The sequence below is a fragment of the Artemia sp. Qi Xiang Cuo genome, chromosome 6 (assembly GCF_049724085.1).
Source record: "Artemia sp. Qi Xiang Cuo chromosome 6, ASM4972408v1, whole genome shotgun sequence".
Classification (NCBI taxonomy): Eukaryota; Metazoa; Arthropoda; class Branchiopoda; order Anostraca; family Artemiidae; genus Artemia; species Artemia sp. Qi Xiang Cuo.
This window is the reverse complement of record NC_142799.1, coordinates 82,963,835-82,979,508: the sequence shown is the minus strand read 5'-3', so window position 1 is coordinate 82,979,508 and position 15,674 is coordinate 82,963,835. Positions and strand designations below refer to the sequence as shown.

Here is a 15,674-nt window from a genome sequence, read left to right as displayed (position 1 = left end):
CAAATTTCAATTGGCGTCAAACGCTCGATCTTGCAAATAAAGATATTGGAAGGAAACAGTATTGGGCTATAGTTACGAGGATCAAAGGCTCAAGGCTGTTCATAAGGGCTACAGGCTATGGAAAAGTGAGAGAGGGGGTGTACGGCAGTATTTTTTAAGGCTAACGCCCCAGGCTGCTGATAACTTTCACTTTCAACTGATAAGAGGCTTGTGAACTACTTATAGTTACTCATATTTAAAAAACAAACAATCAGAAGAGTCAAAGGGCAAAATTGGTGGAGGAGGTGGCAAAAACCTAGTTATGCGATATTTGATATCGACTAAAACAAAATTTATGATATAAAATATCAATAATATATATAAGATTTTTATAAAATTTTGTAATAAACACTTTGCATAAGTCAAAAGACTGCTACACCTTGCATCTAAGAGTTGATGGGGAATGGTTATTCGAATTTAAAGAACAAAAAATCACAAAAGTGCCAAAGGTCTGAATTACTGGTGGAGGTGTCAAAAACTGGTGTTTTTGACACCTCCTAAAAATTCTGGTGTTTTGTTAGTTGGTGCACAAAAATGAAACTTGTGCTGAGTACATTTTATATTTTCTGCATTATTTTCAGATCGATTAAAAAAAAAACAAAAAAAACGGTGCGGTTCCGTTATAGCGCCAATGTTAAGTTCTTCATCCATTGATACACTGTAGATCCGGTTTCTTCGCTAGTTTCGCCAACACAGAGATAAGTGACAGAATTGATGGGAAATGTATAATTTGGGCTATATATTTGCACATTAGGGGGGGTGGGAATAAATTATTTGGACAGTGTGAAGTTAGAAAACAGTTCTTACTTCATAATATACAGAATAATTGTAGCTAACACATTTTGCCTGCAGACCCACTATATTTTGCCCCTCCCCCCCCTAATGCGTGAAGATATAGCCCAAACTTGTTTCTAAAGTATTATAAAGTTTCTAAACTATTATATTTTTATCATATTTTGTTATATTTTATTAGGATTAGTCAAAGTTCTACTTAGATGAAGAACTTGACATAGGCGCTATAATTGAACAGCACCAAAAAAAATTCGACTTTATGAAAAGCAGAACTTCATTGTAGAACTGTCTTACCTGAAGCAGTAGCTACTAAGAAAAAAAGGGCCAGATAATTAGCTTTCATTTTAAACTGTCTAGAGACTTATAGACTACTCATTTGAAAAACCAAAAATTATCTTTTATATTGTTGAAGTTGCGAAATATAAAGTGCAGTCAAACAAGAATTTTTGTTATGGGGCATTATTAGGAGCTTGTCTTTTTCAAAGCATTTTGATCACCTGTTGGGTATATCTCGAACAGTTGTTTCTGTATAGCTTGTTAGCCCAAATAAAGATGTCGAAACAAAAAGATGTCTAAAGATTTTTGAATGACTTAGAACAAACTTGTCAGTTAATTCTGTATACAGAATCTGTATACAGAATTAACTGACAAGTTTGTTCTAAGTCTTTCGAAAAACTTTAGACATCTTTTTGATAAAGGGTCTTATAAAGGCTCTAAATTAAAATGAAATTTTGACGAATCCCAGTTCCTGGCTTGGCCACTTTTGCCAAACAATGGTAGAATGAGCTTTTTAGACCTGAGTAATTAATGCAGTTTTCCAACTAATTCTTGCTTCTGAAAACATATTTAATCCTGCGCTAGTAAAAATTTTATGTGTGTCTAATCAAAGTTTTGTACATACAAATTATTCTGTTTTTGACCAAAAGCATGTTTGATGCATAAAAATTGATTTCTAATATTATTACAAAGATTGATAATTTTATTTGTAACGAAAAGAGTCATCATTTTTCTAAAGTATTTAAATTTAAGTAATTACTAGAGTCACCTACTGAGTCACCTTCTCAGTAAAGGCCCTCCCCAGGCCACTCAGTGCGTCCCCAGTTGGTGGACAGGGGAACGTCCTACGGATGTGTGGGGTAACTCCATAAAGAAAGGCGTGGACCAAGGGGGGACGTAGCCCCTGGGGGTCCATAATTGAAACTGGGGTACCCTCGCACGGGGGTCATAAATACAGGCGGAGTAGGAAGAAAGCCCCTCTGACGCACACTGAGCAGGGCCCACCGGCGTTTGTACACGTCCAGCTAGTTGCGAACCTTCTTCCAGCAATGGGTTAAATTGTATGGTACTGCAGGATACCATCGTGGGAGGATCCTCTCCTGGAGGACAACTGCGAAAGGGCGGAAGATCCAGACTTGGACAACGGCCTCTGCAAGTTGGGTAGGCACCGGGGGATTCTGGCACCCCAGTCAGGGTTTGGTGTCCCTGCCCCTAGCCGAGCCGAAGAAACTGGTTGGGCAGTGGCCAAGAAAGTCACTCCCGTAGAAAAAAAAATATGCAAAAGACACGTCTGTAAAAAACCTCGGATCAAATCCCAATATGATGACAACCCATGCATGCCCCTCGACCAGATTTTTGAACGCGAATAAACCAGTACGAATCGGATTTTGGAACGTAAGGACCATGTCGGGTCTTTCAAAAACTGAACAAGTTCTACAAGAGTGCGAAAACTTTCGGCTAGACATCCTCGCAGTGACCAAAGCACGATGGGAAGGCTGCGGAGAAAAGAAGCTCAAAGCAATAAGAAGCTGCAGCTGGAATTGCAGCTATATTGAACACAAATGCAGCAAAATCTCTCTGCTCGTGGAAGCCGATTAACGAGAGAATCCTGTATAAACGATTTGCATCTAAACATGCAAAGCTGTCGCTAGTCATCTGCTATGCACCAACAAATGATGCCGATGAAGTCTCGAAAGACGATTTTTATGAAACCCTTCAGTCTGTCCTAGACTCCCTCCCTCTCCATGACGTCGCGTGCTTGGCAGGCGACCTAAATGCGAAAGTTGGACAGGACAGATCTTATTGCCCTGAGGTGTTGGTACATCACGGGCTTGGAACTATCAACGAAAATGGTGCAAGGCTATTTAGCTTTGCCATGTCGAACGACCTGTTGATAGGAGGTAAATTATTCGAGCACAAAGATATCCATAAGTATACATGGACATCCCCAGACAAGACTGTCAAAAACCAGATTGACCACTTTCTGATCCGACGACGGCGGAGAACTAGTCTGAAAGACGTGAGGAGTTACAGAAGTGCGGACATCGGGTCGGACTAGGAACTTCTTGTAGCAACAGTCAAGTTGAAACTCCGCTGCAACAGATCTCGACAACTAACAAAACTATCAAGAAATTCCGACGTCGAGAAGCTCAGAGACAAGGATGCTAGGAGAAAATTCAGCATTAAACTCTCGAACAGATTTGAGGCTCAACAAGACGTTGAAGAAGCTTGGACGACTATATAACAGAACTACAAAGTAAAACTGCTGAAAAACTGCTTGGCTTTAAAAATTCAATAAAAGAACAGTGGATATCCCAGAAAACACGGGATTTGATCGAAGACCACAAGAAAATAAAACAGAGCACGCTCAGTAATGATCCCTCTGCTGATGTCATGAAAGACATAGCGTATAAAGAAGCGGAGAGAGAAGTGAAGAATAGTGCTAGATCAGACAAGCGACTGCACCTCAATGAGACAGCAAGAATGGCACAAGAAGTAGCCCGACGTGGTTACATGAGAGCTGTGTACCACCTAACTAAAGAAATCGTTGGGAAGACCAACGTACAAGATTGACCAGTTAAAGACGATAAGGGGAAGGCTGCTAACTGATCCCGATGACCAGAAAAATAGATGGGCGGATTACTTCGAAAGCCTTCTCAACCACCCGTCTCCTTCTCGACCACCCTTTTCCTTCTGTTCTACCAGATATTCTGGACAGCCCATTTTTGGATCTCCTCATTAATGAAGACGACCCGACGGCGGGTTTGATCCTTTCAGCCTCGAATAAGCTGAAAAATGGAAAATCTCCAGGTAGTGACCGTAAATCTCGAGAAATAGTCAAGTCATGGATCCTCAGGTCCCTTTCGGTATGGCTGGTCTTCTTTTCCCTCATCTGGCCAAAAGATAAAGGCCCCAAAGACTGGAGAGCAGGAACCATTATTAAATTGCTCAAAAAAGGAGATGCGACAGTCTGGGGCAATTACAGAGGCATCGACCTCCTCTTGACACCCGGAAAACTCTTCTACATAATCATCCTGACAAGACTTCAAACTGCCTTAGACCCGCATTTACGCGAGGAGCAACATGGTTTCCGACCAAAAAGATCTTGCGCTGATCTGATATTCACACTGTGCACCATGCTTGAATAATCAAAGGAGTGGAGACAACGTCTATATCTATTGTTTGTCGATTTTGAAAAAGCGTTCGACTCAACAGACTGCTCAATACTATGGAGGATCCTGATCTTCCACGGTATTCATTAAAAGCTGGTTCGCCTTATCAGAGCAATGTACGAAGACACAGAATGCTGCGTGAGAACCTTCGAAGGAAATAAAAGATATCAAAGTGATGACAGGTTTCAAACAAGGATGTGTATTGTCTCCATTTCTCTTTATTCTCATAATGGACTACATATTCAGGCAAATTGATGGATACGGGATCAAAATTGCAGGCACACTAGTCCAAGATCTCAACTTTTCAGACGATGTTGAATTGATGGAGAAAGACAAAAGCAAACTTTAAGACTTTTTATGCAAGTTAGCCGAAAGAGCCGAGCAGTTTGGGTTACATATCAACGCCCCAAAACCAAAGCGATGTCAACCACTAACTCACCGATGAATATCCAGTTGGGGACTGAAAGCATAAAGAAAGTCATCGACTTCCGATATCTTGGTAGCACCATCTCGTTTAGTGGCGAGTATTGTTTTTCTTTTTATAAATTAAGAGGTTTTCAATCTCGGCTGGTCAAAATTAAAAAAAAGGAGTGGGCCTCATTTAGTGCTAAGCGAAGTATAAAAAAGAAATTGGTAGAGCGTTTTGAGAACACATTAAACTTTGATATTTTCAGAGGCAACGCTATAGCGTTACCTATAGTATAGGCTATAAGGTTTCAATATTTTATTATTGTCATTATTTTTTTACAGAGGCACTTTAAATGGAAGAGGTAGATTTTTAAGACTCAAAAGATAATCGGAGGGTATCTACAACCTCAAAGCCCTATTTTTTCAAAACGCACTTAATTAAAATTTTAAGATAGCCATTTTGATGAAAATAGTCAAGAGATCAGATAAGAAAATTTTTGGGGTCAACACAACCCACCTGAGCCCGGTGGGGAGGGTAGTAAATTATGCCCTAGGGGCATACAAAGTTTTTATGAAAGAGGTGGTCGTGTAAGCTTTGTAAACGGCTCAAATGATTACAAATTGAAAGTTCTACCTCCCTTTTTTAGATTCAAAGTAATCGGATGGCAACTAGCCCCCCCCGCTCCATACCCTATTTTCCCAAAATGCATCTGATAGAATTTTTTAGATAGCCATTTTGTTCAAAATAGACCAAAGATCATTTAACAAGACTCCGGGGCTTACACCCCCCACCCACCCCCAGAAAATGTGGGCAAGTATTGTAAGTTATACCCCGGGACACATAAGGCTCTTATGGAAGTGGTGGTCGGATGAATTTCGGAGGGAGCTTATTCGATTGAAAATTGAAAGTCATATATCCCTTTTTAAGAATAAAAATAATCAGAGGGAAGCTAGCCCCCTGCCCTCTTTCTCCGAGTGCATTCCATCGAATTTTTGTGATAGCTGTTTCTTCAAAATAGACCAAATATCATATAACAAACAGTGGTTCTGAATATCCTTGGAAAATCTCTTTTTTGTTGCGATACGGATGGAATTAACAGACCGGGAAATGGTCGGTGGCATTCAATCTGTAAATGTAGCCAAAAATTTGCTGAATCAAGTGATTTGAAGAGACCTGGATTTTCAGACTACTTAGGAACAGTTCCTAGAGGGTGACACTTCAATGGAACAACACGAAATTGTGCACACTAAATATCTGCGTTAAACAACACGAAATTGTGCACAATAAATATCTGTGTATATACAGTATATGTAAATATACTGTGTGGCACAATAAATATCAAGGAAAATACATTTTTTCTCTGGGGGGACCGGTGAGTGCTTGATTGGCAGGATAAACGGTACCTTAATCTTAGAAAAGATTGTAGAAACGCTATTCCGATAGAACTCAGGGTTGATTAATGCCCAATTACGGATTCACGATGCATTTCGTGTTTTTGGGTGACTACTAGGTATCTGAGAAGCATTATTTGGTGAGAAAGGAAACAATTCATGCAGGTCATCAGATATTAGATAATTACAAAGACCCTTCGGTTGAGAGACATTTAAAGATGAAGAAGTAACAACATGGTCTATGTTGGATGTGGACGAGGAATTGTGAAAGCATGTGAAATGTTGGTTTTTATCAACAAATGATTATCAAATATTTCAACAGCCAGAAAAGAGCGGGCAGATGAAGCAGTGAGATTGCAGTTAAAACCTTCAAGGAAACACATGTCAATAATTTTTTCGTGGTCTTGACATGACTGATGACTCAGCCTTGCGTATTAATTTCAGAATAAAGAAGTCTCTTTGATGATAAAGAGACTTCTTTATCCCAAATTCATAAAGAAATTCACAGCTGAGGTTACAATGCAATCTATTGTAACCCAATTACAAATCAAACACTATAAATATGATTTAGAAAATTCAACACCATTCCTGCTAGTTGATAGAAAAATGTGAATTTTGCTAGTTTTTCTTAATAGAGCAAGAAAAAAGAATCAGAGACAAACCATAAAACTGTTTTATCAAAGAAAGTCAGTAAAAAAAATATGTATGCTATATAGTTCACTTCCCGATAAGTTTAGAACCATCAACTGGTTTACTTATTGCTGACTGACCAAGACTACTTTGACCAAATCCAGTTTGTCCAATACTACTTTGCCCCGCTTCACTTTGTCCAAGACCACCAACTGGTTTACTTATTGCTGACTGACCAAGACTACTTTGACCAATTCCAGTTTGTCCAATACTACTTTGTCCCGCTTCACTTTGTCCAAGACCACCAACTGGTTTACTTATTGCTGACTGACCAAGACTACTTTGACCAAATCCAGTTTGTCCAATACTACTCTGCCCCGCTTCAGTTTATCCAAGACCAGTTTGACCCAGACCATGTCGATCATTATCAGTTTTTCCTAGACCAGTTTGGCCCAATCCTGGTCTTTGTCCTTGACCAGGTTGAGCTTTGCCAGTTTGTCCAAAACCAGTTTGACTCAATCCAGGTTGGCCATTCCCACTTTGCTCAAAACTAGTTTGACTTGATCCAACACTAGTTTGACTAGTTTGTCCAAGACTAGTTTGACCATTGCTAGTTTTTCCAAAACTAGTTTGACTTAACCCAGGTCGGTCGTTACTATTTTGTCCAAGACTTGATTGAGCTCCACCAAGTCCACCGCGAACTGAAAAAAAAGAAATTGTGTTATAAAACCAAATTAAAATTCAATGAAGAGAGTGTGGGGTCAATACAGTATTTGAAGGCCCTATTTTTGAGACTATGCAGTGTAGAACTAGCATTTTCAAAGACATAATAAAGAAATGAAGCCATGGAAGATTTTTTTTAGAGATTCGTCATGTCGGCTTTAAGTGGATATTAAATAATAAAAAAAAACAAGTTTTTTTAAAACTGAAAGCAAGGAGTGACATTAAAACTTAAAACGGACAGAAATTATCCCGTATATGAAAGGGGCTGCCCGTCCTCAAGCCCTCGCTGTTTACGCTAAAGTTTTCTATTGTTTTAAAAAAACAAAGTTGTGAGACAGAGTCAAACTTTAGCGTAAAGAGTGAGGGGTTGAGGAGGGGGCAGCCCCTTTCATATATGGAATAATTTCGGTTCGTTTTAGGTTTTAATGTCGCTCCTTACTTTCAGTTAAAAAAACTTGTTTATTTAAATTTAATCTCTGAATTAAGCTTTTATTTTGGCTCACCGTACATGAAACAAAATTTGCATATTAATTTTTTTTTTGGCTAAATGGCTTTATCGAAATTTTATTCTGACGTAACTTACAAATTAACTTACGTAACGAACTTCTACATTCGTATATTTTTATTACGTATATTACCTCGCTCTTTACATTAAATTCAATTTTTTTTTCCAATTCTTTAAGAATGACCCCTTAATCACAAAGGCCGTTAGTTAGAATAAATAGCTCTGATGAAAGTACAATAAAAAACTTTAGCGTAAAGAGCGATGTACTGAGTAGGGGGCGAACCCAATCATATACGTATTAATATAATCGGTTTAAATCTTGATGTTGCTCCTTACTTTTAGTTAAAAAAATTGTTTTTATATTTATTTAATTTCTGATCTTTTTTTAAATAATGCTGGGAAATCTGGCGTCCCCTTCATAGCAATGTCTCTTCCCCATGAACACTTTCTACATGAAAAGATCCACCCACGTAACACTCCCACCCCAATTACCAACAAAATCACCCCTGAAAACTTCTGTATACTTCCCAATAACCAATACGTTATGTAAACATTGGGCCAAGTTCACAACTTGCAGACCTTCCCCCTGAGGAATATGGGGGGATTAAGTCATTCTCAAAGACATAGTTATTGTATTTATCGACCATGCTGAACGAATTGGCTATCTTAAAATTTTGATAGGATGACTTTGGGAAAAAATGAGCGTGGGAGGGGGCCTAGTTATCCTCCATTTCTTTGGTCACTTAAAAAAGGCACTATAACTTTTAATTTCCGTTCGAATGAGCCATTTTGCAATATTCAGGACCACTGGTTCGATACAATCACCCCTGGAAGAGAGAGAGAAAAAAAAAAAAAAAACAACCGTGATCTTTCTTATGGCAAAAAATACAAAATTTCACATTTTTTCAGATAGGAGCTTGAAACTTCTATAGGAGGATTCTCTGATACGCTGCATCTGATGGTTTGATTTTCATTAAAGTTCTTCTACGACTTTTAGGGGTATTTCCCCCTTTTTCGCAAATAAGGCACATTTTCTCAGGCGCGTAAATTTTGATGGGTTGGACTAAACTTGATGAAACTCATATATAAACTCATAGTTTATATATGATGAAACTCAAAGTTCGAATTTTGTTCGAATCACAAATCCCTGAATCACAAAGGCCGTTTCGTTAGAATAGATAGATCTTTTGAAAGTACTAAAAGAAAACTTTAGCGTAAAGAGTGAGGTATTGACTAGGGGGCGAACCTCCTCATATAAGTAATAATTTATGTTTTTTTTAAGCATTAAGGTTGCTCCTTACTTTCAGTTGAAAAAACTTGTTTTTTTATTATTTCTGATCGTTTTTTAAATAATGCTGGGAAACCCGGCGCCCCCTTCATAAAAATGTCCCTTCCTCCACGGTAACATGCTCCATGGAAATATCCTCCCATATCACCTTCTCCTCCGACCGCCCCCCCCCCGCTCCACCAGAAGAAGTCCCTTCTGAAAGCGTCTGTATACTTCCCAATAACCAATACTATATGTAAACAATGGGCAAAGTTCATAACTTGCAGCCCTTCCCCCTGGAACTGTGGGGGACTAAGTCATCCGCAAAGACATATTTATTAGATTTTCGACTATGCTGAACAAAGTGGATATCTGAAAATTTTGATTGGGTGACTTTAGGAAAAATGTGAGCGTGAGAGGGGGCCAAGTTGCCCTACAATTTTTTTGGTCACTTTAAAAGGACACTAAAATTTTTAATTTCCGTTCGAATGAGACCTTTCACGATATTCTAGGACTACTGAATCGATATGATCATCCCTGGGAAGAAGAAAAAAAAACGCATGAATCCGTGATGTTTCTTCTGGCAAAAAATACACAATTCCACATTTTTGCAGATAAGAGCTTGAAACATCAACAGTAGGGTTTTCTGTTACCCTGAATCTGATGGTTTGATTTTTATTGAGATTATATCACTTTTAGGGAGTGTTTTTCTTTTATTTCGAAAATAAAGCAAATTTTTTCAGGCTTGTAACTTTTGATGGGTTAGAATAAATTTGATGATGATTATATATTTGAAATCAGCATAAAAATCCAATTCGTTTGATTCATCTGCTGGTATCAAAATTACGTTTTTTAGATTTTCGGTAACTATTGAGCTGGGTCGCTCCTTACTTACAGTTCGTTACCACGAACTGTTTGATAATCCATATATTCAAACATAATTTTGCTATGAAAACTATAGACAAGAGGCAAATGTATAAAAAAAAAGGCAAATAAAATATTTTTTATTGGCTGACTGTAATTATTGCACTCTCATCATTTTCTTCCACATAATAAGACAAACCTTGCCGCAAATGCTGAAGGGCGTTAGCCCTCATTGCACTTGCCATAGTTCTGTGCTATTTTAGGATAAAACATAATTGTTATACCTTCATGTGAATAAAAAGAACCACTTCTGTTCATTTCTAGTTCCTGTTCGCTTATGAAGCTAATACATGAATTGTATGAAAATCTGTGAACAAGATACCTCGATATGTCCGTTCACCTCCCTCCATCACTCTCCTACCCTATACCATCAGTTCTAGAATTCTAACTACAGTTCTAGATCTTTAACCGTGACTTAACCATAATTTTAACGGTTTTAAAGTTTTGGGAGGATATTAAGTTTGTTTGGTCAATTGATGAAAGAGTGTGCAAAACTTAACTGTACCTTCCCCTCCCCAATAAGAAGAAAAATGATGATCAATACGCTTATTAACAGGTAATGATTGATCATATCGACCCATGACCGAAGATCGGATCATCGCTCACGTGACGTTTAATTTACTGATTGACCTGCATGAGTTTAGCACACTAGAATATTCAAAATACAATCTCAAGAACACTACTGATAATATTTCTAATATTTCCACTACTCCTAACAACTTCCTGCATTACCAAGTCACCTGAGATCAACACAGCTATGCATATAATCTTCCTCCATCTCAACATGTTCAAAGCCTACCTCTTTACAGCTTCCCAAGAAGTTTTTTCTCTTAAATTAATTTCTCTTAGATTTTTAAAATCTTAAATTTTTTAAATCTTAGATTTTTCTTAAATTAATTTCTCTTAAGTTTTTCCTTGTTCCACCCCATTCCAGAAAATTCATTTAAGAAATAAAGAAAAATCTAGCTGAGTCATTAAACAATTATAAAAAACAAAATAGCAGATCACAAACTCAAGATGAGAATATTGAGGTATTTACCAAGTATCTCAAGCAATTTTTTTCTCTTTTGGAGCATGATTCCTAGGTTTGTAATATATTAACGTACTAAATTTTTGTTTGTTTGTTTTGCGTGACAAATTTGTACATAAATGAAGACAGAAAAATACACTTCTCTTGGATCTAACGCAAACTGAAGTACATTTTAGAAAATTTTACTCACGAAGGCTTGAAGATCCTCTTTTTTGATTAGAGGTTGAGGGTGTCTGATTAAAAGTTGAAGGATCTGGAAAAAAAGGAAACGTTCTACTTAGCTAATAAACAATAAAGTACATCAAACAAATATATATGTCAATATAAACGGTAATTAACAGTTAAATAAATTAATAATTATTATTTGTTGAATAAATTAATAGTTAAACTTGCCATCTGTAGGAAGATTAAAAACATTTCGCTTAAAATTAAGACCGAGAACAAAGAAATGCACTAAAATGAAAGAAAAGGCTGTGAGACAGCAATTGCAAACGAATGATTAAAATGTCATTACCGAAAGATTATCATGTCCAATCAAAACTAAACTATAAATACTTTCTTTTCTTGTATTTCCTAATGAGGAAAAAAAGAATTCAGCTGACTTGAATACTAGTGCCATAACAATAATATCAATAAAAATAAATACTATATATTAGAAACCAAAAAAATATATAGATAAATGTTCTTAAAAAAAAAAAAAACCTCAGCAGTCGTGGTCAGAATAAAAAGAATGGATTATTGAAAAATAAATGAACAAAAATATATCTTGGTGATTATTGTTAAAATATAAATATAATCATATTTTATCAAACATATTAATTAAAAACGTAAAAATTTAAATTACAAAGGAAATGAATACTGATAGTTTGAATCGTCTGAGTAGAAACTCGCACTACAGGCATCTAAAGAAAGAAGAAAAAATCAGGAATTAAATTTTTCAAACAGTTCGTGGTAACGTACTGTATAGTAAGAGCGACTCGTCTCAATAGAAACCGAAACTCTAAAAACCAGAATTTTGATACCAATATATACATCAAAGGAATCAGATATTTATGCAGATTTCAAATATATAAGTTTCATCAAGTTTAGTCCTACCCATCAAAAGTTAAGCGCCTGAGAAAATTTCCCTGATTTTCGAAAAAAGAGGGCCTAAAAATCATAGAACTTTAATGAAAATCACACCATTAGATTAAACATATCAGAGAACCTTACTGTAGAGGTTTCAAGCTCCTATCTGCAAAAATGTGGAATTTTGTATTTTTTTACCAGAAGAAAGATCACGGATGCCTGTTTATTTGTTTTTTTGTTCTTTTTTTCCCCCAGAGATGGTCGTATCGACCCAGTAATCCTAAAATATCATGGGAGGGCTCATTAGAACCGCAATTAAAAGCTCTAGTGTTCTTTGTAAGTGAACAAAAAAAAGAGGGCAACTAGGCCCCCTCCCAAGCCCATTTTTCCCCAAAGTCACCCAATCAAAATTTTTAGATAGCACATTTTGTTCAGCTTGGTCAAAAAATATAATAACTATGTCTTTGAGGATGACTTAATCCCCCATAGTCCCCGGGGGAAGGGCTGCAAGTTCTGAACTTTTCCCAGTGTTTACACATTGTTTTGGTTGTTGGTAAAATGCAGACGTTTTCAGGGGGATTTTTTCTGGTATTGGGGAGGGGGGGGGTAGGAGATTACGTGGGAGGATCTTTCCATGGAGGAAGTTTTCATGGGGGAAGGGACATTGCTATGAAGGAGAGCCGGATTTCCCAGCATTATTTAAAAAAAAAACAATCAGAAATTAAATAAAAAACAAGTTTTTCAATTGAAAGTAAAGAGCAACATCAAAACTTAAAACGAACAGAAATCATTGCGTACATGTTTCGGATCGCCCCCTAGTCGATACCTCGCTCTTTATGCTGAAGTTTCTTTAGTACTTTCATAAGAGCTATTTATTCTAATTCACGGTCTTTGTGATTAAGGGGTCATTTTTAAAGAATTGGAACAAAACTCGAACTTTAGCGTAAAGAGCGAGGTATTGACTAGGGGGTGAAACCCCTAATATACGTATTAAAAATATATAAATATAGAAGTTTGTTACGTAAGTTAATTCGTACGTTACGTATATTTATTACTAATAAAAACGTTCATAAATAAAATTAAACAACTTTCGAGAAAGCAATTTATCCAAAAAAATAAAATTAATATACAAACTTTGTTTTAATTATTCATGTACGGCGAGCCAAAATCAAAACCTGCATTAATTCAAAACGTTCAGAAATAAAATTAAAAAAACAAGTTTTTTTTTAACTGAAAGTAAGGAGCGACACTAAAACTTAAAACGAACAGGAATTATTCCATATATGAAAGGGAAAATAGCAACGAAGACCACTCTGCCTTTCTATAACAAACAGCAAAAGCACGGAGAACAATATGGAAATCTTTTGGCAAGACAGTGGAGATAATTTGAATGAATATTTCGGCCCTGTATCCAAGGGCCGTCCTCAGCAAAACAAAAATATATAAAAGAAGAAAGACTCACAACAACATGTGACCAATAAAACCAAAAGTAAAAAATTTTTCAAAGCAGTCCTAGCATCCTTACTTCAGCGAAGTTCAACCAGTACTGATAAAAAGTAAGGTAAAACAAGGCGATTCAATGAGACGAAAGAAAAATAATTTAAAAACACGTTCTTTTTGCTAATCCAGCCTTTTCGGCAGCTAACCTCAAAGGTCTTTTTGTAATCGGTTCTGTGTTAATGTCCATTGATTTTTTTAAAATATTCTGTAAGATCATTTTTAATTAAATTTGTGTATAGAGCATTTAGTGAATAGTCCCACAAGTCCCTATTTAAGGAAACATTATTATTAATCTTAGGTCTGATTTCAATTGATTCTCGGACTACTTGCTTTATGCCTAGGTCATTGCTAATAAGGGCGGATTCATCAAAAATCAAAGAAAATTATCCCTTAATAGAAGCTTCAGCAGCAGGAATAGATTGCGATATCTTAATGACCTTGGTTAATCTCTGTAACAAGTACTCAATGTATTTCCAATTCCGTAATTCTTTTTATCAGCAAATTAATGGCTTAGCAATGGGCGCACCCCTCTCCGGGTTACTGGCGCATATTTATGTGGAACATATTGAAAATTGGGCATTAGATTCGTATTTTTTGGAAAATATCTTTTGGGAACGCTATATGGATGACGTAATTTCACTCTGGAACTAAGGGGAAAATGAGCTTAAGGGTTTTATAGATCACCTTAATACATACGATAGAAATCTACAGTTTACTTTAGAAATCGAAATCCCTAATAAAATCCCATTGCTAGATGTGTTAGTTATTCATAGCTTTGATAAAATCAATTTTATCATTTATAGAAAACCAACACAAAATAATAGATATTTGCATTTTAAATCAAACCACTCCCCATAAGTTAAAAGAGCAGTCGTAATATCCCTCGTCAATCGTGCCCTAAATATTTTTTCTGATTCCCACATCATAGCAGAATTAAACTATATAAGGGACATACTTTTTGGAAATGGGTATCCTATTTTATTTATTAATAGTGTAATTAACTGTAGACAGTAGTAAGGCATCTATATATTTGAACCCTACGCCTGAGGCATAGATATGTTTGTAGGTTTTCAAGTAATCGGGTTACCAGGGTCATTTGCATATTACCATGACCTTACAGTTTTTCTGTTATGTAATTCTACTCTAGAGGTCATTATATCTTCCACAGAGGAACGAGTATATATTACCGGTCCTTGTATGATTGATTTTTCGGACAAGTGACTTTAGTAAAGAATGTTTTTTTAGGAACTTGTCATTTATAAAGCTGACTCTCAATGGAAAAAAGGGGGTTATAACTTTTTGTTTTTGATAAGAATGGAACAATTAATGTCTCGTTTGACGTGGGCATTTCTTATGAGCCAATCAGAGGTTGTTCAATATACGATAACTTGATTTGTGGTTGGGATTTGAATAAAAGAAATGGTTATGTTATTTGCTTGATTTTATATGAATTCCCATTTTATGTGCTTGCATGTATAGATAGTCCCTTGTTATTTGCTTGCATGTATAGGAATTCCCATGTTATTTGCTTGCGTGTATAGGAATTCCCATGTTATTTGCTTGCATGTATAGGAATTCCCATGTTATTTGGGTGGGTGTATAGGAATTCCCATGTTATGTGCTTGCATGCATAGGAATTCCCATGTTATTTGCTTGCATGTATAGGAATCCCCATGTTATTTGCTTGCATGTATAGGAATTCCAATGTTATTTGCTTGGTTGTATAGGAATTCCCATGTTATTTGCTTGCGTGTATAGGAATTCCCTTGTTATTTGCTTGCATGTATAGGAATTCCCATGTTATTTGCTTGCTTGTATAGGAATTCCCTTGTTATTTGCTTCCATGTATAGGAATTCCTATGTTATTTGCTTGCGTGTATAGGAATTCCCAGGTTATTTGCTTGCGTGTATAGGAATTCCCATGTTATTTGCTTGCATGTATAGGAA

General features: G+C 36.5%; 1 protein-coding gene and 1 pseudogene across 2 annotated transcripts in view; one reads left to right on the top strand and one right to left on the bottom strand.

Annotated features, from left to right (window-relative positions):
• Positions 1–3,722: 3,722 nt before the first annotated feature.
• Positions 3,723–4,256, top strand: LOC148951675 (uncharacterized). The gene has a single exon (XM_089091181.1). The coding sequence runs from the start codon at positions 3,723–3,725 to the stop codon at positions 4,254–4,256; it is 534 nt and encodes a 177-aa protein (XP_088947307.1).
• Positions 4,257–6,768: 2,512 nt separating this feature from the next.
• The window catches only part of LOC148951674 (uncharacterized), a 25,465-nt pseudogene continuing 16,559 nt past the window's right edge, over positions 6,769–15,674 (bottom strand). The window contains exons 3-5 of the transcript XR_016141920.1: positions 13,690–13,751; positions 11,350–11,412; positions 6,769–7,411 (exon numbers count right to left, since the gene is read on the bottom strand). The product of XR_016141920.1 is annotated as an uncharacterized LOC148951674 (transcript). The remainder of the gene's footprint in view (positions 7,412–11,349; positions 11,413–13,689; positions 13,752–15,674) is intronic.

Excerpts from the sequence above, each read along its gene's own strand:
- LOC148951675 (XM_089091181.1), top strand. The coding sequence starts at position 3,723 with ATGACCAGAAAAATAGATGGGCGGATTACTTCGAAAGCCTTCTCAACC.